This window comes from Trichosurus vulpecula, chromosome 7 (genome assembly GCF_011100635.1).
Source record: "Trichosurus vulpecula isolate mTriVul1 chromosome 7, mTriVul1.pri, whole genome shotgun sequence".
Lineage (NCBI taxonomy): Eukaryota > Metazoa > Chordata > Mammalia > Diprotodontia > Phalangeridae > Trichosurus > Trichosurus vulpecula.
This window is the reverse complement of record NC_050579.1, coordinates 16,297,257-16,325,184: the sequence shown is the minus strand read 5'-3', so window position 1 is coordinate 16,325,184 and position 27,928 is coordinate 16,297,257. Positions and strand designations below refer to the sequence as shown.

Here is a 27,928-nt window from a genome sequence, read left to right as displayed (position 1 = left end):
GCAAGGCTTATGGCAAGAAATTGTATTTAAGATCCCACATGCGCTCAGTTGAAATTACCCATATGCCATCTGACTTAACTGTTGTCAGGGGTTGTACATGGTGGGAGGTTTAATTGGGAGTCTGTGTGTGGAGGCGGAAGTGGGTACTACATATGGTGTACTGAAACCAAATTTATCATCTTTTAGAAAAAGACAGGTACACAAATGTTTACATTTCAAGGCAGAATACACTGAACAACCCTTCCAAAAGGTGTTCTTTTTTTTTTTCCTATCACAGTAATAAATATGTAAATACAGCATCCAAATTGAGAATATGTACCTCCCACCCTTCTTGTCAGAGGTGGGAAAGTATGGAACATTGCACACACTCTCAGACGTGGTTAGTTTTGCTGATCAGCTTTCTTTAGTCTTCCTTTTTTTCTTTTTGTTCATTGATATAAGGGATGTTTCAATGGGTAGTGCTTGATACCAGCATTCAGTGCAGTACCTAGCACATAGTAGGTGCTTAATAAATATTTATTGATCGATTGGTAGAAGGGGGAGAAGGATGTATATGGAAATGAAAGTGATACAAAACCAAAATCTATTACTATAATTATTTTAAAAGCTTAAAGCACTAAAGTATTTTGCTAAAGTAAAATTAGGACCCCTAATTTTGTCTGTCATCCACCATTTTCACAGGAATCACAGTTTCATATTTCAAAAAAATCATGTTTTAGTAAACAAAATTGCTCTCATTCAGCTCACCTAAAATTTAGCTGATGATTTCCTGTTGTATTTTGCTCATGCAGCATCCTTCCTCTGTGTCCAATAGCACGTATGCTTAGATTTCCCTTACCCTGACATAGCTTCTCCCTCTTGGGGGTTTAGGATGACAATGTTTCTCTTGCTCATCATTGATCACACCTAAGTTTCCAGGAAAAAATCCAAATGTGAATTCCAGAAATGATTCTCAAGTGACAGGCTCCAACTCATGGTTTCATAAGCTTTGAGGCGACTACTGGCAGTTTCTTGGTAACATTCTGCTTCAAAGTTTCCCCAAAAGATTTTAATCACTTTTAAAAATGATTCCCATGTACCTCCATCAACTTCATCCAAACAGTTTCCAGAATGTTCATCTTTTAACATTTCCCTTATTAGAGGACCCACAAATGCCCCCTCTTTGACGTGAGCTTCATTGATTCTTGGAAAATCGTCTTTCAGTGAAAGAAAACCTACATGATTTTGATCCATTGCCTTGACGAAAACAATAACCAGGAAATCCCCTTAAGATATCTGAGCCATCCCTTTGGCTCATCTAGAGCCACACCCTGGTATTGGTATGATAAGAACAAAAGATGGAGGGACCTGGTTTAATAAGCAAAGATGGTAACAAAACGGTTTCGAGATCAGTCATAGGTTATCTTACTATGTTTCTCTTCCCTAGAATTTATTTTTCTCCTTTGAAGTCACTGTTATTTAAGGTTATCTTATTTTTTGGGGGGGGGTGCTCCTCTACTGTCCCATTCACAAATAAAGAACCAGTATTTGACAGTCTGATCAATGAATCAATAAACATGTATTAAATAAAGAGAAATAGAAGACAGAAAGTCAGAGCTGGAAGATGAATGAATGAACAAAATTAAGTGTCTGCTGTATGCTAGACACTGTGTTAAAGGTTGGTAATACTAAGAAAAAGTTAAAACAAATAAACAAACAACTCAAAACAATCCCTACCCTAAAGGAACTTACATTCTAATGGGGAATATAACACATACAGAAGTCAGTACGTACAAAATAAAGTTAATGGGAGGTAGGAAGAGAAAAAAACCCAAGGAATTGGGGTGATAGGAAAAGACATCCTGTAGAGGTATGCTTCTCAAAAGAAGTTCCGTGTTTTGAATATTTTTTTGAAATTTATTTAGTATTTGACTTTCCCCAGTTATATGTTAAAACAATTTTTAACATTCATTTTTAAAACTTTGAGTTCCAAGCTCTCTTCCTCCCTACCCACCACTTCATTAAGAAGGCAAGCGATTCGATATAGGTTACACATGTGTAGTCATGCAAACAGGTTTTGAATATATTTTGGTGAACTGTCTCGGGCAATTCCATCTTTTTAACAATAAATGATAGCTAGTGCTTTAAGACTGCCAGCACTATCCGTACGTTACCTCACTTGACCCTCCCAACAACCTTGTGAGGTAGATGTTATTATTATTAGGATTTTTAATATCGTTGTCCCCCGTAACAGCGGTGATAAGGGTGACCCCCTAAGCTGCTGGACTGAGACACATCCCATTGACTGAAACGTACCCACTGGCTTCTCCTCATAGGCCATGTGCTCTAGACCCTTGCTGAAGGACACATATAACACATACTCCTGATAAGTCCTTTGGTCTCCATGATGAGGGAATTGTCTCAAAGATGGCTGAATATTCACCCTGGACAGTTTGATTTGTAACCTGAGACATTACCTGAAGGGCTAACTTTCAGGCAGTCCCAATCCCTAGTCCCAGTCCCCACATGTTTTGGAAACTCATTTGGGCCTAAACTTTTTGTCTGAGATGGGACACTTTCTTTCTTTTTCTTTCCTTCCTTCCTTCTTTTCCTTGCAAGCTTTCTTTTTTTTGGAGGCAATTGGGGTTAAGTGGGACTTTTTTTCTTACCTGTCCCCCATATTCGTTACTTGTTTTTTTTTATTTATTTTTTGTTTTTTCCTAATTATTTTGGGTTGGAATAAGTTCTTTATAGCACCAAGGGAGCCAGTACCATAAGAATTTTGTAAAATGTTGCTTGCTTGTTGAATTCTTATAACTTTGTATTTGGGGATGACTGTAATCTCCACATCTGCCAGCTGTGGTAGGTCTAGGCCCTACCAAAGATTTAATTTGGGGATTATTTAAGAACAGTGTTCAATACATCACTAGAACTCTGTACAGTACTCAGGAGGTTGTTAAGAACTATGTCATGTAGACTTTATTGAGAGAATGTTATGAAAGGCACTGCAGGACATACTTGAAAGGATAACAATTGGGCTTTCCCAGATCAGAAACCATCCAGAAGTTAAGGTATGGACAAATGTGCCACAAGCATCCCAGTTGCTTTGCTGGGAATGGCAAATATTTAACTGGAGGGAGAGCAAGGGTGGATTGGAGCACTTCCCCTGGAGCGCGGCACAGTCTCTGATCTCCATGTTGTGATGGCTCTCAATCTGCCATCTATGAACTTATTTTTATAGTATTTTGATAATGTAATTTCAATATATTTTATCTCCTTGGTAATCCAATGTTTCATTTTGTGCATAAGACAATATTCTGAGAATGGGTCCATAGACTTCACTAGTCTGCTAGCGGGCGGGGGGCCAAGACACAAAAAAAGACAAAGAATCTTTACCTTCCTGTGAAGACATATATTTTGTCCTGTTGCTAAGGGATAGCAACTTTTGACCAGTTCCTTGTTTCTCACGACTGGGGTAGCATCAAAAACACTGGGCCACTGAACCAACCTTCAGTAGGCTATTTGAGCCCTTGAAAGCTTCCATTCTTTCCCTCTTTTTGAGTGTTTCACTTTGGAACTTGGCCAGGTCTTCCTTGGGCTTAGGGTGGCAGACAGGAGAACATTTCTTTTTTTAAAATTTTCTTTTAAAATTGTTCTTTTTTTCCAAATACCAAATATTTTAAAAATTTACTGGTCCTTTCACTAATACATCCCAATAAGCAAATCTGAAAAAAAAATACTACTCCCCCCTCCAAAGAATTCTCTCAATACATACCTATATAGCCCAGGAAAAAAAATTCCCATGTTAGCCATGCCTGAAAATTAATGCCTCTTTCTGCATGTTTAGTTCCCCAGATCTCTCTGGCTGGAGGTGAGTGGCCTGCTTCAGCTTTATTCTTTTGGACTCCTGGTTTATCACTGCACTGACTAGAATTCTAAAGTCCTTCCAAGTTGTTTCTCTCTGTAATGTTGTCATTGGATAATCTGTTTTCCTAACTCTGCTTTGCTCCAAAAAAAAAAAATAGCTCATAGTATTATCTAAGCATTTACATGGGAGTTTTCAGGTTTGCCCATCCTTTACGTAGGCGATCTCATTTGATCTTGGCATCAGATCATAAATGCCTTCCCCATTGCCTGTGAAATTGTTCAGTCAGTCCTTCCTTATGGCATAATAATATTCCATTATAATTTGTTTGGCCATTCCCAATGGAAGGGTTTTACCTTTATAAGATCTCTTGGATACACTCCCTTATTCTCCTCTGAAATGGCCACCACCTTGGTATAGCCCCTCCCTCATCGACTCATGCCTGGAGTATTTTAATAACCTGGGGGTCGTCAGACTCTCGGCCTCAAGCCTCTCTGCCCTCCAGGTCTTCCTCCATTGGGCGGTCAAGCTGATTTTCTTAAAGGACATGTCTGACCATATCACCTTCACTACTACCACCCTTCATTCCAGAAATTCTACTCTCTCCCTATGCCCTCCAGGATCAAATAGATATGTGGATGTTCAAAATCCTTCATAATCTGGCCCCTTCCTTCCTTTGCAGTCCTTCTTATGCCTTATTCCCCTCCACATGATCTGGGATATAGCAATACGGGCCTCCAGTTGAAGACATTCCCTTGTCCCTCCGGCATTTTTGATGGCTGGCCTGTGCTTGGCACTCTCTTCCTTCTGATCTTCACTTCCTGTCATCCTTCAAGCTAAAAGCCCTACCTTCTGCAAGAAGTCTTTCCAGTCTTCTTTGACTTTTGGTGCCTTCCCTCTGAGATGATCGCAATGAATCCTGTATGTGTCTTGCTTTTACACAATTGTATTCATGTTGTTCACCCTCTTAGAACGTGAAGTCCTTGAGAAGAGGGCCTGTTTTTGTTTCTTTGTATCTTGAGAGCTTAGCACAATGCCTGGCACACAGAAGATACTGTTGACTGGCTATGACAAAATAAAATCAACGTCATTCCAGCAGGGTGTAATGGGTGGCAGTAGAAGTCATTGGTTTTTGTTGTTCAGTCATGTCTGACTCTTTCTGACCCTGTGGACCAGACTGTCCGTAGGGTTTTCTTGGCAAAGATAGTGGAGTGGCTTGCCATTTCCTTCTCCAATGGATTAAAGCAAACAGAGGTTAAGTGGCTTGCTCAAAGTGACACAGCTAGTAAGTGTCTGAAGCTGCACTGAACCTGTCTTCCTGACTCCAGGCCCTGTGCGCTAACCACTGAGCAACCTAGCTGTCTCCGATATTATTTATCATTAACTATCGCAGCATGGTGTCGATACACCACAATAACTGACATTTATCTCAGGCTGTAGTGTTTGCAAAGACCTTTATAATTCAGCTGTTCATTTGAGCCTTATGGTACGGTAAGGGTTAACAGTATCATTATATCGACTGTACAAGTCAACATTCAAAGATATTGGGTGACTGAGCTAGAATTTGAACCCAGGCCTTCCTGACTTCTAGTCTGTACAAAACTCATTTAGCACAGTGTCTCCCACCCACAGCCCACCCAGTCATCATCCAATCACTGAGCATTTATCCTGTTCTAGTTTTGTTTTTATTAGCTCTGAATAAATACCTTTGCAGAAATGTCTTTTTTGCCCTTTCTTGGGTGAGTTCCTTGGGATTGATTTCCCCAAATGAAAGGAAAGCCTTGATGCGCTGGAGCCGCTTGGTTGTGGAGGGAGTTGTAGCAGACAGATTCTGGGCTCGGTCTGCTTTGACTCGGGCTTACAAGGAGCCTGGCCCAGAAGGAAGAGCTTTGAGTTAGAAAACCCAGGTTCCAGGGCTGCCTCTGAGCCTTCCCAGCCCAGGGATGGGATCTGAGGCCAAGCCCAGTTGCCTCCCTCAGATCTACTTTTTTCACCTGTAATTAGTCAGTCAATAAACATTTATTAAGCACCTAATATATGCCAGGCATGGTACTAAGTTCTAGGTATACAAAAACAGGCAAAAGATAGTTCCTGACCTCGAAGAGTTCACAATCGAATGGGAAGAGATGATGTACAAAGAGGATACATACAAGATAAATTGGGCATAACCTCAAAGGGAAGGCCTCTTGTATTTATGGTACTTACCTCGAAGGATATCATGGAGAAGGAACTTTATAAAATGGAAATGCAGCACGGCGTCATGGACAATATTCTGGACTTGAAATCAGAAATATCTGGGTTCAAATTCCGCCTTTCGCGTTCACTTGCTTCATGACCAGGGTGAGTTACTTGAACGTTCAGCTCGTCAATCTCCTGATCTGTAAAACGGGAATATTACTCACTGGAGTACCCACCTCAAAGGACTGTTGAGGCTTAAATTTAAAGAAGGCCAGGTGGTACACTGGAGAGAGTATGGTCTCTGCAATCAGAGGATCTAGGTTCAAATCCCACCTCTACTACTGTCTGTGTGATCGTGGGCAAGTCACTAAACATGTTGAGCCTCAGTTTTCCCACCTATAAAATGAGAGGGTTGGGCTACTCAAACCCTAGAGTGCTACCATGGTACTGGGATCTGCTATTGCGAATAATAACGCCTAGCATGGATGCGGTGCTTGACATTTAATAGACTCTATTATCTCCATTTCACAGAAGAGGAAACTGAGGCTAAGAGGTTGAATAACAACCGGAGATGGCACAGCGGGTATCTAGGGCGAGATTCAAACACAGGTCTTCTAACTCCCAGCTCCAACATGCTATTTGGACACTGTGCCATCTAGCTACCTAAGTGTCCCTGGGTATTGATCTGACCTAGTTTGGGAGAGGGGGGCGATGGGATGACATTCAGGGAGCGCTGAAATGCATCCCATGGTCACGGATGGAATGCTGGGCTTGCAATCACAAAGGGTCTGAATCCCTCTCCCGGCACAGGTTAACTGCATGACCCTGGGCAAACCACTTCATTTCTCTGAATCTCACTTTCCTTTCCTGTGAAATGGGACTATTAATGGCACTTATACCATAGGGTGAGGATCAATTAAGGCCTTGCATGTAAAGTGCTTCATCGACCTTAGAGGGCTATAAAAAGTCAGCTAGTAATTAATGTTATGCTATATTTATGTCATTGGAATAGTTTAAATATTTCTCACTTTGCTCATCGCTATAACTTCCCGACTTCGCTAACTTTCCTTTGCACATTTTTGGATGCTGTTTAATTGTGCAAAATCTTTAGGGGTTTGCTTGTTTATTGGCTACAGGTTCTACTTGAAATGTCGCTGGGTCCTTGGTACCTCCAATAATACCAGCAGGCCATACCTGATTAATCACCTTCTCTGCTCTGCTCTTCCTCCCTCTCTCTTTTATTTCTTCCTTCCCTTCCTTTTCTCTAATGCAAAAGAAAGAATGGGAACACAGATAACAGACACCAGAACTGGAAGGGGAGGGAGGGACTTGAAAAATCATAATAACTGACATTTTTAGGCACTAGACAGGGGTGGGGAACCTGTGGCCTCAAGGCCACATGTAGCCCTCTAGGTGCTCAAGGGCAGCCGTTTGACTGAATCCAAAGGCTGACGGTTCCCCACCCCTGCATGAGAAGGCTAACAAAGCATTTTATATACCTTACTTCATTTGCTCCTCAGAGCAACTTTAGAAAACAGGTCCTCCAGGTATTTAAAACAATATTTTGTTGTATTTTTATTTATTTTGACCATTTTCCAATTACATTTTTTTAAAAAGCAGTTTTTATTGCTATCTTTTGTTTCTTCCATTACCAGTTATCCCAAGTAATTCTCTCCCTCCCTGAGATTCATCTCTTAGGACAATTAGTACTTTTGGGAGATGAATAAAAGTATCAAAAAAGATACATTTGTAAGAAATCTGAAAACATGTGCAATGTGTAACCCCTATGGACCTCCCACCTCCATGAAGGGGTAAGTTCTTCTGGGTATTTTTTTTTGGCAGGGTAATTGGGGTTAAGTGACTTGCCCAAGGTCACAAAGCTAGTAGATGTGTCAAGAGTCTGAGGCCAGATTTGAACACAGGTCCTCCTGACTCCAGGGCTGGTGCTCTACTCACTGTGCCACCTAGCTGCCCCCTCTTCTGGGTATTCTTAGTCCCATTTTAAGGTTATGAAAACCGAGGCTCAGTTTAGTGATTTGCCAACAGTCATTCAAAATGCAACCTGTATTTATTAAGCTCCTACTGATGGGGGATAGAATTCATGCTGGAACCCTAATAGGAAAAGACCATGTCTTTGGGACCTGGACCCCAAAGTCCCTGGACCCAGATCTCTGGGCTTCACCTGAGGCACCCAGCCCATTCCAGTCAGTAATCCACCACCATCTGAGAGGAATCACAAGCTACTCAGAGAGAATGTGATTCAGGTGGAGGTCTGCACGGGTAGAAGCTGTGAAGACAATTTTAACCTCAGTCTAAGATGGGATCCTTCTGGATCAGTTTCCCCATTGTGTTCCTTTGAAAAGGAATGTTACCCACTTGGCTATTCCTGAGTCTATGAGCTGGAATTGATACTGTATGGTTGGGAAAATGTGAATGATCTGAATTCTATGGGTGTGTTATCCTGTCATACTAGGCTTGTCCCTCCTTTGTCTTTTTAAAGCAAATTTTTATAATCAGAGCAAATGGTCAGTAAAAGATCTAAGCACAATGCGAGTGTGTGATAGTGCTGTTTTGACCAGGTAGTGTGCAAAGCACTTTGCTGAGGCTATTCCGGATACTGTGCAAAGCACACTACTGAGGCCAGTCCCAATAGCCCCATTACTGGTCTTGCTGCTTCCCTCCTTCACCTCTCCCAAGAGAATCTTTCTTCTATACCAGTCTCTGCTCAAAAACCTTTCTTATTGAGATCAATTCTTATCCCTCTGCCAGGCATGCGAGGTCTCTACCTCATCCTACTATTCACACTCACTTTATCCCACTCCCCTTCAATCCCCATTTTTCCCACCCTGAGGCATTGTTGTGCAGCTGTTTGTTTGTTTGTGACCCCATTTAGGGTTTCCTTGGGAGGGATATTGAAGTGGTTTGCCATTTCCTTTTCCAGCCAATTTTATAGATAAGGAAGCTAAGGCAGAGTGAAGTGACTTAACCAGGGACACAGAACCAGTAAATGTCTAAGGCTAGATTTGAACTCGGGAAGATGAGTCTTGCTGCCTCTGGGGCCAGCACTGCACAGAGCCACCGAGCTGCCCCCAGCCCAGGATATGCTCTGGCCCAATTCTCTACACCTGCAGTACCCTCCCTCTCCACTGGTTGGAGTACTTTCCATCCTTCAATGCCCAGCCCCAAGGTTCCTTTGTTGACCTTTCCTCTCCCCATTCTGGTCAAAGACTCAGAGCTGGAAGGGGTCTGTGGCCATGCCATGTAGTCCAACCCCAGGATTTTGCATATGAGGGCTAAGGACCAGAGCGGTCACAAAGGTGGCAGGCCTCTCAGGGAAGATCTTCCCGTAGGTTCTGTCTGCAGGGCCAGTCTTCTTTCCACTAAACCATGCTGAGTCCTTTGGTTCTGAAGGTTTCTATAGCAGTTGTCATGTGTGTGTTGCAGCTTTTATTCTCTTCCCAGGCTCTGGACTTCTCCAAGGCAAACACTGTTCCTCCAAATGCGCATCTCTCTCCTGTGCCCAGCAGAGTGTTGGGAGTACAGGATATTCTGGAGAGTGTTTCTTCTCTTGGTTTTCATTCTCATAGCTCCAGGCTTGGAGACTGGAAGGCCCTTGCAGCCTCCAAGGTGACTCCCATGTTCATCAGCCAGAATTCTTTTCCTTTTGCACGGGGATCCTGCCCTGAACCTGTTCAGATTCTGCCTTCCATGAGCCTCTTCCACTCTCACCTCCACCGGAGCCTTCCAAGTCTGAGCTTCTGCTCCTCCCTCCCCTCACTGTGCCCTCTGCTGCATTTCTTTCTCCTTAGGCTTGATGCCAGAGGCAGACTGTCTTCCTCACTTCCCCGCTCCTTTCTTACATCCAATGACTTTACCAACTTATCCAACAAACGATGTTTTCCTCCCTCAAAAACTCCCTTTCGATAATTAACTTTCAAAACCTTAGTATCTCTGATCAACACAAAGACCAAGGAAAATTAACGATGAAGACTGGAGGTGAGGCCGGCTTCCAGACAGAGCCCCCAGGCTCAGTTCAGACTGAGAGATTTTTGTTTTGGCCATGGGCCATGTGGGGGTTGGCTACCTTTGGAACAAGAATTTTATTTTTCTTGCTGGGGGGATAGGGGACAAGGAGGAACACGGAATAGGTCAATACTAATTAAATTTTTTTTTAATTTTAAAAAACAAACAGAAAACAGTCTTTGATTTCTCTCCTGAATTCCACCTGGGTCTGGTTCAGTCTCAGGCCAGAAGGAACATTCTAGCACGGATGCCCACCATAGTTTCCGATGCCTGTTTCTGTGGCACCGGTTTGGACGTTGGTGTCTATCACAGAACCACAAGGTCAGAGCTTCCCCAGAGCACTGTATCAATGCTGGGCATTATCATTTACAATAGCAGATCCCTGAGTAGCCCAACTCTCTTGGGTGAGGAAACTGAGGCCTATCCTGTTTAGTGACTAAGGTGGTAACAGAGGTAGGATTTGAACCCTGGTCCTCTGATTGCAGAGACCACACTCTCTCCGCTGTACCACCTGGCCTTCTTTAAGCCTCAACAATCATTTAAGGTTGATAATCTAGTTAACATTATCGCCATTTTACAGACGAGGAGACTGACCAGATGAAAGTTCAAGTGACTCGCCCTGGTCACGAAGCAAGTGAACGTGAAAGGCAGAATTTGAACCCAGGTATTTCTGACTTCAAGTCCAGAATATTGTCCATGACGCCGTGCTGCATTTCCATTTTATAAGGTTCTTTCTTCATGATGTCCCTTGAAGGTAAGTACTGGAAAAAGAAGAAGCTGGGTGGGACCCTAGGATCCAGAATGGGAGAGCTTGGAGCAGGGGGAATCTTAGACCAGAGACTGTCAGATCTGGGAATGACTCTAGAACAGAGAATGTCAGAGCTAAGAAGAAACCTAGAACAGAGGATTCAGCAGCAGGAGGGAGTAGCCATTGTCAGACCAACCCTAGAACTCAAAATGTCAGGGCTGGGAAGGACCCTAAAACAGACACTGTCAGAACTAAAAGGAAGAGAATCCCAGATCTTAGAGAGACCCTAGAAACAAAAACGTCAGAGGTGTGATGACCCATTAGGCCCAAATGTGTCAGAGCTAAAAGGAACCTGGAATGAACTGTGAAAGAAGGATCTCTAGAAGAGACAATATGAAAACCAGGTGAGATATGGAAGCAGGAGAGATCCTGTCAGAGTAGAGACAGGCCCAGAATATCAGCACTGGGAATGACCTCAGAATAGGAATTCCCTTGGGCCTTTAGCAGCCTAACCCTTCTCAGGGTAATGCCTTTAAATGCATTAAAAATAAAACACACAGGATTGCAAAGGAAACCAAATATCAGATGTTTTCAAATTCGTGGACTCGGATTAGGAACACCTGCCCTGGTGCAGAGTTGGAGCTAGAACCAAGAATGTTAGCATGACCTTAAGAGTTCACCTAGACCAATCTCTATTCCACAGTTGAGTTTGAAAGGGATCACTAGAAGGAGAAATGGTTGGACGGAGGTCAGCCTAGGAGCAAAACTGAACTAGAAGCTAACTCCGGGTTCAAATTTTTTTCCGTAGCATCCCTGCCTCCTTCCTGTCCCATCTATGAGACTGGAAATTTCTCCAGGCGAGGAGGCCAATCTTTGTTGACGTCCTGGGGCGCCCGGCACCCTGAGCCCCACCACCATTCCCATGCACTGCCAGCTTAGCGCTCCACACACTCTCTTGGATCCATGGCCCACGCACCCCCTCCCTGACATACAAGCCCCCCCGTCCCGGGGGCTCCCACAGTAAGCGCCGAGCACTCGATCCGCACGGGCGCGCAGCCTCCACTCTGGCTGAAGGCGCCCACAGCCCGAGGCGGAGCAGCAGCCCCCCCAGTGGCCAGCCACGGGCGAGCTCAGCCCAGGGATCGCGGCGGGCTCTCCGCGAAGCGGCCCGGCCCGCCGAGTTTCCCCAGCGCTCAAGGAGCCGCCGGCCAGGGCCGGTCTCCGGCCGGTCCAAATCGACCAGCTCTGGGTGTTCCTGCCCCGCAGCAGTCCCGGCCGCTGGGGTGGCAGGGAAAGAGAGAGCGAGCGAGAGCCAGGGACAGAGCGGGTGGGGAGGGGGCGCTCGCTCCACTCGCCCCCCTCCCTCCATCCCTGTTTCTCACCCACGTAAACACACAGGGACTCTTGAACACACACGAGGGCATAAACAGCCACACCTCCGCAACCCACAGCCACACCCCCGCAACTCCGGCACTAACGGACGTAAACAACCGCAACCTCGCAACTCCTCGCACACAGCCGGCCGTAAACAATCGAAACCTCGCAAACTCCAAGGGGTGCACGCACACCCCCGCGCGCACGCACACACACTCTCACACACACACACACACACACACACACACACACACACTCACTGAGCCACACCTCCGCAACTTACGCGCACGTGGACATAAACAGGCACATCCCCGCAACACAAGCGCAAACACTCCCTTAAAGTCAGGCACACCCAAGGGTGCACATCTCCGGCTCCCTGACTCCAGCCGCCCCAGAGCCCACTCATACACAGACCGGTGAGCACCCACACACACTCACTCACAGTCGCCCAACTCCAGCCCGAGGACCCAGGCGCGCCCAGCCCGCGCTGCCGCCGCCCCCGCCCCCACCCCATCCGGCCCCTCCCCCCGCAGCTGCCGCTCCTCCCCCCTCCCCCCCCCGCCCGCCAGTCCGGCCACCCCGCGGGGAGAGGGGGGGCAGGGAGCGCTTTGTCCCCGTGCTGCCGCCGCCGCCCGTGGGACGCGAGGAGCCCGAGGCCCCTGCGGGCACACAACTTGGAAGCAAAGTAGCCTGAGTTCGGGGTTGGGCGGCTGGGGGGCGGCTGGCGAAAAGGAGGAGGAGGAGGAGGGCGCAGCGACGACAAGGACCCGGAGGAGGAGGAGGCGAGGGCGCCGGGCAGGGCAGGGCAGGGCGCCGGGGTAGCCCGAGCGGCGGCGGACGATGAACAAGCTCTACATCGGCAACCTGAGCCCCGCTGTCACCGCCGACGACCTCCGGCAACTCTTCGGGGACAGGAAGCTGCCCCTGACCGGCCCCGTGCTGCTCAAGGCGGGTTACGCCTTCGTGGACTATCCGGACCAGAACTGGGCCATCCGCGCCATCGAGACCCTGTCGGGTGAGTGTCCCACCGACGGCAGCCCTCCGGCCCGCGCCCGTCCAAGGCTTCTGTTCCCCTCTTTCCACCTCCTCGTCGTCTTTGCTCCCCCCAGATCAGCCCGGGGCTCCCGGCGCCCCGAGATCCGCTCCCTCTCCCCGCCCGGCCGTCCCGTGGACCGCCGTCCCGCAGGCAGCCTTCGCGAGGGCGTCCTCAGCGGACCTGCCCCTGGCTGCCCAGCAGCACAGCCCCCGCTGCCGTGGCCTTGACCATGACCTCCTGCCCTCTCGGGGCTCCCCCGAAATCCCTCCGCGGGGGGCCCCGGCTCCCGCGGCTGTCTGAGCAGTCCCGGGACACCCCGCTTTCCGTGCGCTCTCCGCGCGGACTCCCGCCACCGGCCCAGCGACCCCTACTCACCCTGGGCCCCCGCGCCCGGGGTGGCACCAGCCCCCACCCCCCTTCGCCCCCACCCCTCGCGGGCCCTGGAGCGCTGGCCTCTCGAGCCTCCGCCTCCTCCTCCGCCGCCTCCGCCTCCTCCTCCTCTCTTGCTGGGCGCTCGTATTTTTCTCGGATTTTTTTCTCCGATTTTATTGAGAGCTGCCACGGGCCGGGGGCGTCCCGGCAACGGGTCCCCCGCCTCCCGGGCGTCTTCAAGCACCTTTTTACGAGGTGCCCTGTCGAAACTCGGCGGGGGCCCCGAGTTAAGGAGAGCCAAAGAGGGGGCTGGGGGCCCGGGCGCGGAGCGCACTGCCGCCGGGCCACGGCGTCCCAGCTGCACGCGAGAGCGCACCCACACGGGGCACACTCACGGGCACACATGGGCACACCCGGGCACAGACCTGCAGGCGCTCACCCGCGAGCGCTCCCACACGCACAAATACACACGCGCGGGCAGGCGCACACTGGCAGAGAGCTGCGCCCGGCCGCTGGGCCCCGGGGGGACACGGGACACCCAAGGCCAAAGTGACACCCTCTCACGTTAGGGAATCCGCCTGTCCCCCGCAAACTAAGAGCTAGGAAAAGAGAAAAACTTTAGCCTGGCCCCCACAGCCTTTTCTCCGACCCCTAGTTAGCGGACGGGACGCAGGCGCCCCAACCAGGGGCCACCAGCACACAGCAGGGCTGCCCCAGCCCTGCGTTTTCAGTTTTCAGATGAGCTCATCCTTACAATTTGGCGGCTTTAAACAAATAATTAATTTTTCTTTTGTAACACTCATACCACCCATGATTCTGGCTACTTGTGGTTGGAGTCCCTCTCCCACGATGGGGAGGATAGTTTGTGTATGCCCACCTGGGGCCAGCTTGGACAAAGTGCTGGTATATAAGCACCCCCCCCCTCCTTGTGGCCCGAGTACAGATCCCGAGGCCACAGCTGAGGGTGCTCCCTTAACCCTCCCATTCACTCACCTACCCTGCCACCTCAGCCCTCGGTTGAGAAATTCTGAAAGTTTTTTTTCTTCTCATTTTAAAGGTAAAGTGGAATTACATGGGAAGGTCATGGAAGTTGATTATTCCGTCCCCAAAAAGCTGAGGTAAATAAGTTTTGCTTCTCTTGTTTGTGTGGACTTTGGGTGGTTGGCCTGCAACCTGAACTCCTGCCTTCCCAGTTCTGGTTGATGTGGGGTGGGGGGAGAAGCAGAATTTATTCATGCATTTTTTTTTCTTTTTTCTATTGACAAAAGACGCTGGCTTTAGATTTTTACTTTCAGTATATGAGGTGTCTGACCGCAAATCTGTCTGGTGTCGAATTATTAGTAGTCTTTGGGTTGGGGGAGATGAAGAGAAACTTCAGATATGAAACCCTTCTAGTGACATGAGAGGTTGGGGGGAGGGGCTTAACCCCTGCCCCCAATAGTGTTTTACAGTCCCAATCTTTGGGCCTTTGTGAGGGATAAAGTCATACAGTACCAGCACATATTTCTTAGCTGCACATTGGGATAGTTGGATCTATGTCCTTTTCTTTACCTAAAAGACAATTTGGGCCGGTAGTGTTTGGTTTGCAAAGTTAAAAGCAACTTCGGTGTTTCTTGAGATGGTGTGGAAACTCAGAGGCATGATTTCTAAGGGTGGGCCCTTGCTGAATCTTCCTCCGGAACAAAAGTTTGCCCCTGCTGAAGTTGACCCGTTTCTGAAGCCAAAAGCATGGCTGGGGAGGGGAGGGAGGGGATAGGACACCTATATTTCTTAGGGCACAGAATTTTGTTCTTTCTAAGTCTGTGGAAGTCGTATTTAGAGGACTAATTATTTGACTTGTGAAATAGCCGTCCATTGGAATTGGGAGAGGGGGTGGGGAAAGAGAATAAGAATGAAAATAAACGTATCTTTTCCTCTTTGTTACGTTTCTTCGGTTGCTATATAGCTCCATATCTTCCTCTTCCCTGTGCATTCTGTTACGGTTCAGAGTTTGACATTATAGTCACTTAAACCTTCCTAGGCCTCAATTTCCACATCTGTAGAATGAGAGAATTGGACTAAGTGACCACCTCCAGAGTTCCTTCAGGCCCTAAGTCTTTGATCCTGGTTTTTCCTGTTGCTAGTAATTGTCAATTATCGGCCTCGTGGAAGAACTTTCTTGATTTTTGCCAAGAGAGGCTCAGAAAGGAACCAACCAAATTTGACAGATGCCCCCCCCCCATGAGGGGTCTAGGTGTCCTTTCAAACTGTGGGCCAATCCCCCCTTTTGATATGTTGCTTTTTAAAAAAATATTATCTATATGACTGTCAGTGACTGGAAGAATTAGTAGTATATTAAGAGACAAAGACTCCGTGGCTTGTGAAAGGGAAAAAGTTATGATTTGTAATTAATTTAGTGTAAGAATGGTAAAGTGCCCCCTCCTGAAAGAAGAGAGAGCCCTCTTGATGGACTGTGGAACCTGAAATGGGAGTCCAGGGTCCTAGTCCTCCAAGTCAGGGGCCCAGAAAACCCCAAAGATAGGTTGAAGGATCCCACCCGAGGACTACTAGTTAGAAGATTAACTATTAGTGGCACCAGAATCCTTAACACTGCGTTTTTAACTGCCTTAAGTTAAAAAAAAAAACAAAGGTCAATTGCCTTTTTAATTCTGAACGTAGGGTTTTTGACAGATATTCAATGAAACTAAAACCAATTTATCCAAAGGATGTACAGCCTTACTCTGAAATGCCTTTTTTTGTTTGTGTTCTAGGCTTTTTTTTTTTTTTGCTTTTCTCTTGTTGTCTCCCTGCCCCCCCCCCCATCTCCCTTAAATGCATACAAATGTTGCTTTTGGAGCATCGGCCTTTAGGTCAAGCATTCCATCAGGTGACGCAGGGGCCGGCTGGCCTGGCCATGGCCCAGGTCATGGTATATGCAGAAAACTTTTCCATAGTTCCCAACTTGGACTAGATTTCTTTGTGGATGTGGGCTATGGGACTCTTCCCCAGCTCTCAGACTAAGCTCTGGGTGTGATTCACTTCGAACATACCATTTGAATGCATAAGCCCTGGAGCCTGGTGGTTTTTCCTGGAGTTTCATGTTTTTTTATTAGTTGATTTGAATTTCCTTTGGACTTAGTGATTAGTTGGGAATGGAGGATTTGGGGGGTGGGGGTGGCTGGTCACGGCCCAGATGTGGATGTGTTCATGGGTGGGAGCTGGGCTTCTAGGGCCTTCTCCCAAAACACAAAGAAGTGGCCTTGGAGGTCTAGGAAGGCAACATTCAAGCTTTCTTTTCTTTTCCTTTTTGTGTGTGTGTGTGTGTGCGCGCGCGTTCATCCTTTCTGGATCACTCTGAAAAAATGAGCAAGTTAGCACACTGTTTTTGTGATGTTGAATCCATCCTATGTGGATTTATTTTTTGAATTTTCCAAATGCGTATGTGACAATTGAGGTGATCACAGACGCAGTAGCCTTCTTTTTGCTGGCCTAGGGATGTCGAGACCTTGGTAGGGCATGTAAGGTCTGATTTTTAAAAATCATTCAGCCGAGGAGATGGCCCTTCGTGCTCCTCTCGGTCCCCCTTTGGATTCTCAAGTTTAAATTGTGTCTCTTCCTTGTGTCCAGCTGCGGAGGTGGTGGTTGGCATATACATCCGCACACACATGTATGTCTCTGTCTATCTCAATATCCCAGAAAGTTGAAATTTTAGATTCAAAATTTCAGGAGTAAATGTAGGAACAGTTATTTGTGCTTTTCTTTGGTGCTTGTTTTGTATTTTCTCATAGTTTTGTTGTGTATTTTTTTTTTATCAAATACAAGTTCTGTAATTATATAAAAATAATGGGGAAACAAGCATCCCTCTCCTTTGTTCTCTGCCTTGGGTTGCAGACTGAGTTGGAATAAAAATAAAACAACCTTTGAGTCTTCTCCTCTCTTTCTTCTACCCCCCCCCCCATAACAGTATTTGGTTGGATCAGTTTTTGCCCTGGTGTGTGTTCAGATCAAAGGTGCCCGAAAGGGAGAGGACTGATAAGCTTTATTTGTGCTGGGCAAAGCTGGCCTTCCCCTCCTCCTGATGGAAGTTTCACTTTACGTGCTACTGACAATTTTGTTCAAATCTAGTACACAAATTTGTTTTTGAGAAGACATTCTGGTTTGAGTGTTTCTGTAACCAATGTTGGAGGGAGCCTTCCAGAAACAGCAATGAGGGGGGTCGGGGAAGGGGGCCATGGTTCCCCTCCACTCCTCCACCCCACACCTCTTTGGGAGAACCCAGAAGTCAGGGACAGATGTGACCCAACTGGGGAGGGAGGATGTGAGTCCTGGGAGGTATTGGAGGAAAAAGCTATGAATTTGTCTTTCATGATTTTTCAAAACCAGTAATTGTGTTCTCTCCCATGCAAATGGCCTTGGTCTCCTATAGGAATGTTAAAGAAAACACTGTCCCAATTGTGTTTTGCTTGTATGTACTACATTGTGTATGGTGGAATTAAATACCAAAAAGAAAAAAAAACCCTCACAACCCCAGCCCCAGCCCCCAAACAAACAAACCGAAATCCCCAAATCTTTTTGCAGATCAGTTTGAAATTCACTAGCAGAGCAGAGAAAACCTCCTTTGGTTCTCCCAGGATGTTGGACTCCTTTTCCAGAATTTGTTGAATTAGGAATTGTTAATGCCAGAGGGAGGAGGCAGATGGGATTGTATACATCTTCCAACCCAGGGCTATATGATCATTGTAATTTGGTGTTTGAATTGGAATTTGTCCTTAGTCCAGCCAGAAGGAGGAGGCTCTTTCTCTCCCTCCCCAATTCCTATGCCTTTCCATAAGGCAGGAGGGTGTTAGGAAATGTTTTTGTCGGTTCTTGAAATTGCTTTTAAAGTATTCTAAAGTTAAAAAAAAAAGATACTAATTGTTTGTGTCTCATGAAAATGTGAGTTTGCAATGCCAGTTTATTGTGCAAAGAAAAAGAAAACATCCTTCTCAGTTTATCTTTTTATGTGATTTAGTGAAAGACAAAGAAAATAATTGTCCCAACAAACTGATTTCCCCTAGAGAAATGAGCAAGTGAAATCCACTTCATAAGATCTCTGCCTTACCATTTGCTCAGGCCCCATCAAATTGCAGCAGTTCAGTCTGTGAAAGTCTTGGCTGCATGGTCCCTTTAAATTTCTCTGACCTCTGAGGATTGACTTGAATAATTCTATTCTTTTCAAATGGTGACTTTCTGGCTCTATAAGGCATCCTTGCTGTGGTTGGTTCTGGAGGAAGACCCCCAAGAGCTAAGCTATCTGGGGGTGATCTTTTTTTTGACTGTTCAATTCAGAGCACCATTCTGAAAAGGGGAAGATGAGCAAAGCTGATCTTGCTGTCTTTTAGAGATTCAAAATTATTCTGATTGTTTACCATGAAAATCGACAGAAGCTTTTTTGTGAATAGAGCTTTATGGAGATTTCCAAGGTTGAGGTATATATCTAAATATTTTTTAAAAATAAAACTTCAGTTGATTTAGAAGCAGATGTATCCCAAAATTAGTATTTCACCCTTGTTTTGGGGTAAACCACCATATTTTACTTACAGAATGTACACTGAAGTTTGAAATGGAAAAATAGAAATACATTGACTCTAGCCCTGAAAGTCTAGTTATTAAAGTTAAATGAGCAATCATAAGCAGGAGTTTTTGAAAGGAGACTATTGATGCATTTTTAAATAGATTTTGTTTTTTAAACTTCTAAATATTTGCTATTGGAAACTGAATCACAGCCCCAAGTATGCAGACTTGTCTTCCCAACGAGATGAGCCACTAGCCAAGTATGGGAGAGGATGTTGCTAGAGTCTGGGGCGGCATTTCTATGATTTATGTTTTGTGGCAGTCACTTGAGGGGAGAATATAGTTATAAAAATAGGTTGAGGGGCTCAGTTGAGTAGGAAGTAGCCTACATTTCAGGACAGGCAAACAAAGTAGTAAATAGCAAAATGCCCAGACCAGTATGTTTCCAGAGACTCCACCCAATGATGATCATGTTTGTACTCAAGTTTTCCAGTGGCAGAAATTGGTTGGTATTGGTGGAGGATTGGAAGCCCCTTGAGGGCAGGGGCTGCTTTCATTTTTGGCCTTTCTGTTCCCTATCGGGCCTGGTGCTTTGTAGGTGCTTAAGGGCTAAATGCTTACTGAGGCTCTCCAATCATGGAAGGGTATACTTTTAGCCTTTTCAATAAATGGTTGCTGTCAAAAGGACCAGCCAAGAGATTTTTTCCCCTATCTTTCCTATTTTTTTCTTTAGCTATTCATTCTGCCAGGCACTGTGTTTGCCGATAGAGATAACAAACACTAAAACAAAACATATACGATCATTTCCTGTTAGAAATGCACCAGACAAATGGCTCTCTGAGTGACTACGGTGACAGGGAATTGGAGAAATTTTGGAGACCTTAATTTTTTTAAAAGTCACTTTTTAAAAAGCCACATTGTTTGGGGTTTTGAATTCTATTTCCATTCAGAAATTGGATCACAATTTACAAAAATATAAATTGCCCAGATTAACAGAAGAAGAAATAAAATACCTAACCCCATTTCAGAAAAAAAAAATTGAGCAGAAATTGGATCACAGAAACGATCATTTGCCATGTTCCTTTATAGACATGTCCTGAGTGATCCAGAAAAATGGAGTATTATGAATCACCCAGGTCTTGTTATGATTGAGGTTGAGATCTGAACTTTAAAAATAATTCAGTTGATTCAGTATCTCATATCTCCACACAGGTGGAGGCTTTTTTGGGTGCTGGACAGAGCAACATTTGAGAAAGGCAGAACTGAAGCTGACTGATGGACTTGGCTAAGCCAGCTCCCCCTTCTCTAGTATGGCCCATGGGCTCATGGAAAGGCACCTTTTTTTTTTTTTTAACGACATGGATGAAGGCATGCTTCATACCTGGGCAATAGCAAACTTGTTGGACAGTAGAGTCAGGATCCAAGAAGAACTGGATAGGTGAGAATGTCAGGCTAGATCTATTTAGATTAAATGTTATTTAGAGGTGAAAGGGGACCTTCAGGGTCCTCTGGTTCACTTTCATTTTACAGATGAGGAAACAGCGGCCTGAAGAATTGAGCTGACTTGCTCAAGCGTCACAGGTATGTAAATGGCAAAGGTAGGATTTGAATGCAGGTCCAGTCTCCAACCCCAGCACCCTTCCCTGGACTGTGCTGTGGGCTTATACAGTCACTTCCATTTGGGTCCAAAAAATCAATTCCTCTGAGCGTAGCATGGGGAAGGTGTGACTGTACAATAGATCATGTCAGAAAGAGGCAGAAAGACTTGAGTGGGCCTGGCCTCCAATGGGAGTCACCAGGGTGACCCACAGCAGCTGAGAATCCCAAGGCAATGTTCAGCTGCATTCAGCAGGGCAAGATCCAAGATGAGGGAGGCGATCGAGTCCTGCTGCCTGCAGAGCCGCCAGAGTAGGGTGGTCAGTTCTGGCCTCCAAATTTGAGAAAGGCCGATCTTTACAAACAGGATCTAGAGAAGGGCAACCAAAGACTGTCAAGGGGTTGGTGCCGTATCCTTTGGGGATCTGGGGAGATTTAGTCTGGAGGAGGAAAGACTTAGGGGCGACCTAAGAGTTGCCTTCAGGCATCTGAAGGACACTCTGGCTGATAGGAAATGTGTTCCTATGATAGAACCTATGCTAGATATGTTCCCTTTGGAGAGGCATCAGCAGGATAGGAGTGGTTGGGCAGAGAGAGAACTTTTGGTACATTAGGGAGAAAAAACTTCCTAATAGTAGTATTTGCCTCTGTCTCCACCTCCAAACCCCAGAGTGGAATGAGCTGCCTTCCGGAGGTAGTGAGTTTCCTACCCTCGGAGGTATTCATTTGAAATCTGGGTGGTTGCTTGCACTGAGTGTGGTGAAGGCACTGCCCGATGAGCCCCAGGTTGGATGAGCTGGCTCTGAGGTCCTTTCCTACTGCCCTTGAGATTCCAGGATTCTGGGATTATTAAACTTTTTTCGGGGGGGGTTGTTTTACAAATCTCTTCCTTTATAATTTGACTCCCCGCTTCCAACCCGTCATTTTCACTTTATAGCATGCGCTGTACATGTTCTATTTCGGGCAACCAAATTGCAGTGTGCCATCAGCATTATTTTGAAGGTTTTACTTTTCCTGTTTTGATGGTAAAACTTTAGTCCGCTCTCTCCACAACGCAGGGAAGGGAAAAATGTCTTTGTTCCATAAAAAAAAAATTTCTTTCTTAAGGCTGTGGCTGCCGAAGTGAGGGCCGAGTGCCATGTCTGGCCCGGGACCTTGTTTGGGGTTTTGGTCGTGGACAGCGCAGTGATAAGTTGGGGAATAGAACAAAGGTGTCGGTGTGCTACGGCCACTGGTGTCACAGGGGATGAGAACCTGGGCCCCTCAGAGAGGCTCCTGTACAGCAGGAGCCTGTGGCCAGGCTGCCCAGCCTCAGTCCTTAATTGGCATCTCTCAGGTGCATTCTCGGGCTTTCCCATGTCTGCTCCCTTGGCATATCTTATAAGTTGTTACCCACTTAACTCGGCTTCTCCCGTTCTACTAGCTGCAGCATGTGGAGTCGGGCTCCGGGCGTAATCACATCTGACAGTCTGAAATGAACAGCCCATCAGCCCTTCCCATCAACAGTGGAAGCTGTGCCAGGGGCCTACTGTGCGCAGGTTGGGACTGGGGGAGAGCTAAAAAGCCCTTTGATGCTGTGGACCTTACAAGTCCAGGAGGGGGAATCTGACAGAAACAGGAGTCTATAACAACTGGGACATGTCCGAATCAGAATGCCGTAGCAGATCTGAAGGAGAGGTGCTGTCATGCTGTAGCAGGTGGGGTCCTGGACTTGGAGTCAGAAACAGCTTCATTCAACTCCTGCCTCAGACTCTGACTGGTTCTGTGACCCTGGGCCAGTCATTTTGCCTTTCTGTGCCTCAGTTTCCCCATCTATCAAATGAGGGGGTTGGATTGGTGTGTAGTTCTAAAGTCTCTTCTTCTGTCTATGACTTTAACCCAGAGGGATCAGGGAAGGCTCTCTGGAAGACTCATATTGGAGTTGGGCTTTAAAGGTGAGGAGACATTCAGAAGATGAGTTGGGGTAGGGGGGTAGAGGAGGTAAGGTCATTTGAGGCACAGGTTACAGTCTGAGCAAAGATGTGGAGGTAGGAGACGCTGTTAGGTGTGTCAGTGGACTTGGAGTGAGAAGACCTGGGTTCAAATCCAGCCTCAGATACTTATTAGCTGTGTGACCTGGGTAAGTCACTTTACCCTCTTTGCCTCAGTTTCCTTGTCTATAAAGTGAGGCTATTAATAGCAGCCAATCTTCCAGGGTTATTATGAGGATAATAACGTTTGTAAAGGCTTTGCAAAGTTTAAAGTCCCATACGAATGCTAGCTATCGCTAGCTATTTTCACTATGCTGTGTCCAGGTTCAGAGTCAGAGGACAGAGCAGTTAAGTTGGAGTATATAAGGAGTTCTTAGAGAGGGGAAAAGCTTAGAGTAAGTTGGGTGGGGCCTGGTCTGGAAAGGCCCTGAATGTCAGGTCAAGGTGCTTGACCTCACCTCAGGAGACATAGAAAGCCCCCGACCAAGACCTGTGTATAAGGAAAGAAGATTCTGGCAGCAGGATGTGACCAGGATTGGGGAGGGCAGAGAGAGGGAAAAGAAGAAGGCCATCCAGCAGGGTGGCAGGGAGAGCCCGCATTAGCCTGCTGGGCTCTGGGAGGGCAGGACTGGTGGTCGTTGTTCTTCTGATTGGGTTGGGAAGTTGTAGGGACCTCTGAGAATGTTAGCTTTAGAACCGGACAACCCTGCCTTTTACAGAGGAGAAACTGAGTCCCAGAGAGGTGAAGGGACTTGACCAAGGTCATGCGAGTAGGCAATAACAGAGCTGGGATTTGAACCTCGGTCCTGGAATTCAAAATGCTGAGTTCTTTCTAAAGCCTCCGGGGACAGACGTGACCGAGGTTGGGACTGGCAACAGAATCAGGATTTGGGAACTGATTGAGAAGGAAGAGGCCAAACTCAACGGATCCATCCAAAAGTGTTTATTCTGCAGCTCCTCCCCCTCCCCAAGGTGTTGGGAGGAATGTCTCTACCCCAAGGAGTTCATGGCCCCAGGGTGACGGATGTGGAGGAGCCTCGGGGAATGATGGTGCTGAGGCAGAGACTGGGAAGTCAGCAAGACCTGAATTCAGATCCTGCCTTAGACACTGGCTGTCTGCCTTTGGGCGGTCACTATCAGCCTCAGTTTCCTCATCTGTAAAAAGGCGACTGTAATAGCACCAACATCTCTGGGCGTTGTTGTGCTGATGATGCGAGGGATATTTGTGAGGTGTTTGCAGACCATAAGGCACTATGTAGTCGCTAGCGGTTGTTATCCTCATTACAGAAAAGTGAGGAATTTCCTTTGGTTGTGGTAAATTTGAGGCATAGACGAGCCACTTGGGGTGGCTCAGGGGCCATTGGAGCTATGGATCCAAAGGGCAGAGAGGGCAGCAGGAGGAGAGAGGTCAAGGGTCATCTGCAAGGGGCAGTCATTGGGACCATGGGAACAGATGAGACTGGAGATGGCACAGAGAGAGAGAGGACAGGAGAGGATCCCTCCTCAGGCTGGGGAATGGACAACCTGTGTAGACTGGTAAGGAAATACAAGCAATGCCTGTGTAACTTTTCCTACCATTGCAAGGGGACTCACCTCCCTGCAGTTGAAAGTCTTCATGGTCTGGTACCCCTAGAGGTTAGAGGACTCACCCAGGGTCACTCGGCTACTTTGTGTCCAAGGCAGGGCTTGATCCCAGTTCTCCCATACTCTAGGGTGGATTTTCTATTGCAAGTTCCTTGAAATACCAAATATACAAAGGGAATACAAAGTAATTTCAGCAGCAGAACGTGACCCCAGAATCCCCACATTGACCTTGGTGAGGGAGGAAGCGAAGCACATGGGCCACAGATCGACCCTTCTCTGAGATGATGAGGCCTGGACAGGGGTGGGGAGATGGGGAGATACACAGGTGGCCCAGTTGTAGACACGCTCCCCCTATTTTGGTTTAATTTGTTTACGAAAGGATCATTATAAAGTAAAAGCATGCAGCTACTGTGTTCTAGCCCCAACCTGAATGATCCCACAGCTACTGTGTTCTAGCCCCAACCTGAATGATCCCACTTTTTCTTAAAAAGTCGACTTCGGGGGCAGCTGGGTGGTGCAGTGAATAGAGCACCGGCCCTGGGGTCAGGAGGACCTGAGTTCAAATTCAGCCTTAGGCACTTGACACACTTACTAGCTGTGTGACTTTGGGCAAATCACTTAACCCCAATTGCCCTGCCTTCCCCCCTGCAAAATAAAATAAAATAAAATAAAATGAAGGCATCAGATGAGATGATGTTGTCTTCCCCCACTGACCTGTGGAGTGGCATTCATAAGTTGTGGAAATTGGGGGTTTTCTCCTGTTCTCTGACATGGTGTAAAGTCGGGTGTCTGGCTCAGGGCTTCCCTTGTGAAAGGTTGAGGTCTTTCCCTCTGCCATTGATGGCCAACATCTTTCTTTTCTGCCTTTTCTCTTATTTAGGATCTGCTCTTTTGCCTGCCCTAAAGGATGCTACGAGCATTGATTACTTTCTCAGTTAAAGCTATTCCCCGTTTATTTATTCATTTATATTTTTGTTTATTCATTTATTCCTTTATGTATGTTCCAGACTTAGGATTTCATAGGTGTGGGGAACTCCCTGTGTGGAAACCTCCACTACTGATGCCAGTCGGCAACTCTTCTGTAACTGACAGTCTTTAGAGACGTACTTCCACACTGTGGGAGGTGAAACAACATGTCCCTGGTCACGCAGCCACCAACAGTCAGAGGTGGGATTCGAACCCAGATCTTCCTGACCCCAAGGCTAGCCCTCTATCCACTGGGCCACACCAATGGATTTTCCAAAAACAAAACAAAACAAAAAAAACAACCCAACAAATTCCCGACAGCAAGACCTTAAAAGAGAATTTTTTTTAGTGAAAACACAGAAATAATTTGTTTCTAAGATGAAATCTCATGGCTTTTAGCTCGGACCTTAAGGTCGGATGCCTACCTTTTTAAAAAAACAATTCGTTTTGACATCTCCACATTTTCTGAGGTAGCCTTAAAAGATGACCCAGAGAAAAGAACCCACATGTACAAAAATATTTATAGCGGCTCTTTTTGTGGTGGCAAAGAATTGGAAATTAAGGAGATACCCATCAATTGGGGAATGGCTGAGCAAGTCGTGGTATATGAATGTAATGGAATACTATTGTGCTATAAGAAATGGGGAAGATACGGACTTCATTACAACCTGGAAAGACTTTTACGATCTGATGCTGAGTGAGGGGAGCAGAACCAGGAGATCATTATACATGATTACAGACACACTGTCTCTACAAGGACTGGCTTTGATAGACTTGGCTCCTCTCATCAATGCAAGGTGCAAAGACAGCCCCAAAAGACTCATGAGGGAAAAGGCTACGCACAGCCAGAGAAAGAATTATGGAGTCTGAATGCAGACTGAGGCAAACTTTTTGCTCTCTCATTTTTTCCTTCTTTTTTGGTTTCGTTTCTCCTTTCTCGTGATTCATTTCATTGGTTATAATTCTTCGTTACAATTGGACTATTATGTAAATAAGTTCTATGTGAAGGTCTGTGTAGAACCTACATTGTATTAAATGCCATCTTGGGGGATTGGGGGGAGGAGTGGGAGGGAGAAAAATTTGGAACCTAAAAACCTGTGGAACTGAGTGTGTTGTAAACCAAAAATAAAAAATAAATTTATTAATAATAAAAAAAAGCAAAAAGAAAAAGATGACCCAGAGTCATCTTTCAGAACAATGAATAACAAAGAAAGAGGATAAAGTGGAGTAAAATAGCTCTTATTTCTATAGGTTTTAAAGTTTGCGAAGCTCTGTACATATATCATCTTGTTTGATCTTCCCAACAACTCTTGGAGGGAAGTGCTATTATCACCCCCATTTACAGCTGGGGAAACCAAGGCAGACAGTTGTGAACTGTCTTGCTTGGAGTCTCACAGCTAGAAAGTGTCGGAAGCTGGCCTTGAACCTAAGTCTTCCTGACTCCATCCAGCACTCTCTCTGCTGCACTGAGAGACATCCAGGCTTTGAAATAAATGTCCAGAATTGTGGGGACGTTGCTGACGTTTACTGCAAGTTCCAATATGCCTCTTTGCTTTGGGTTTCTCCCCATGTTGATCACCTGGAATTGGCAATGGTCCAGAATTTCTTTGAATATTTGTGAGCATTGGTTGGTTTTTGGTGGGGACGGCGTGGAGAAAGAAACCCCTGAGGGAAGCGTTCCTCCTTCCTAACTTGGAAGGCTCCCAGGCCAAAGGGCAGAGACAGACCATCTCGTAGTTTTAGGAAATTCAGTTCAAGCCCCATAACTGTATATCAAATGGGTAAATAACATGGGAGAGCATTGCAAGGTTAAAAACAGGCCGTGTCAGAAACACAGAGATTGCTCCTGGTAGGGAAGACACACTCACACTCAGACATGAAACATGTTTGCTAGGTCACAGTAAAGACACCGAAGCCTTGTCTTAATTAAAAACACTTCCAAATGTCAGCCTCCATCTTTTGCTTCTGCACCCCAATGCCCGAGTGGTTTCGTTGGTATGCTGCCAGAGATGAGAATCCATGTGGGCCTCAGTAGCTGGCTTTATCTCTTGGGGGCCAACCCTATGGGAATGCCCACCCAATTGAGGCTCCAGACCTAGTGAGGCTGTGCCTTGAAGAGGAAGGCTGCAGGGCCACAGCTTGGCCATCCCCGGTGGCCTCTATCCTATCATGGAGGCCTGGGGGTGGGGTGGGAGGGACTTGATAGGCATCCACTGTGAAGAGCAAAGTTTTAGAAGGAATTTCTCTGATGTCTTGGCAGTATTTTGCAGTGAAGGAAACTTTTAAGATGCTTCAAGTATCATTGACTCCTGGCTTGAGAGCTGGCTAGAACCTGAGAGCTAGCTTGCCCAGGTCACATGTCTGATCGTGAAGAGCTGGAAAGTCGGCCATGGAGGCTCAGGGAGGTGAAGGGACTTGACTCGGGTTACGAAGTAATAAGGGTCAGAGGTGGGATTTGAATCCAGATCCTCCAGAGAAGGCACCTACTTTTGTAATTGCTATGGCTTCCCTTCAGTGTTTTGTCTTCTCTCGTTGGATCGGAAGCTCCCTGAAGGAAGGGAAGCTTTTTCTTTTTGCGTATATTTGTATCTCTCAGACTTGGCAGTGCCTGGCCCATAGTAAGCATCTACTACATGTTTCCTTCCTTCTGTGCTGGTTCCCTAATCACCCGAGGGTGGTTGGTTTCCTTGGTAGGAATTCCTACC

At 46.3% G+C, this 27,928-nt stretch overlaps 1 protein-coding gene and 1 long non-coding RNA gene across 2 annotated transcripts in view; one reads left to right on the top strand and one right to left on the bottom strand.

Annotated features, from left to right (window-relative positions):
* Positions 1-672: 672 nt before the first annotated feature.
* Positions 673-14,687, bottom strand: LOC118858275. Its single transcript, XR_005010928.1, has 3 exons — positions 14,569-14,687; positions 6,050-6,222; positions 673-906 (listed from the first exon to the last, which is right to left on the bottom strand). It is a non-coding gene; the product is annotated as an uncharacterized LOC118858275 (long non-coding RNA).
* Positions 12,964-27,928, top strand: part of IGF2BP2 (insulin like growth factor 2 mRNA binding protein 2) — a gene marked incomplete in the record, with an annotated part of 143,170 nt that continues 128,205 nt past the window's right edge. Inside the window, 2 exon segments of the mRNA XM_036768766.1 lie at positions 12,964-13,182; positions 14,633-14,693. Coding sequence (XP_036624661.1) covers positions 13,008-13,182; positions 14,633-14,693 — 236 coding nt within the window.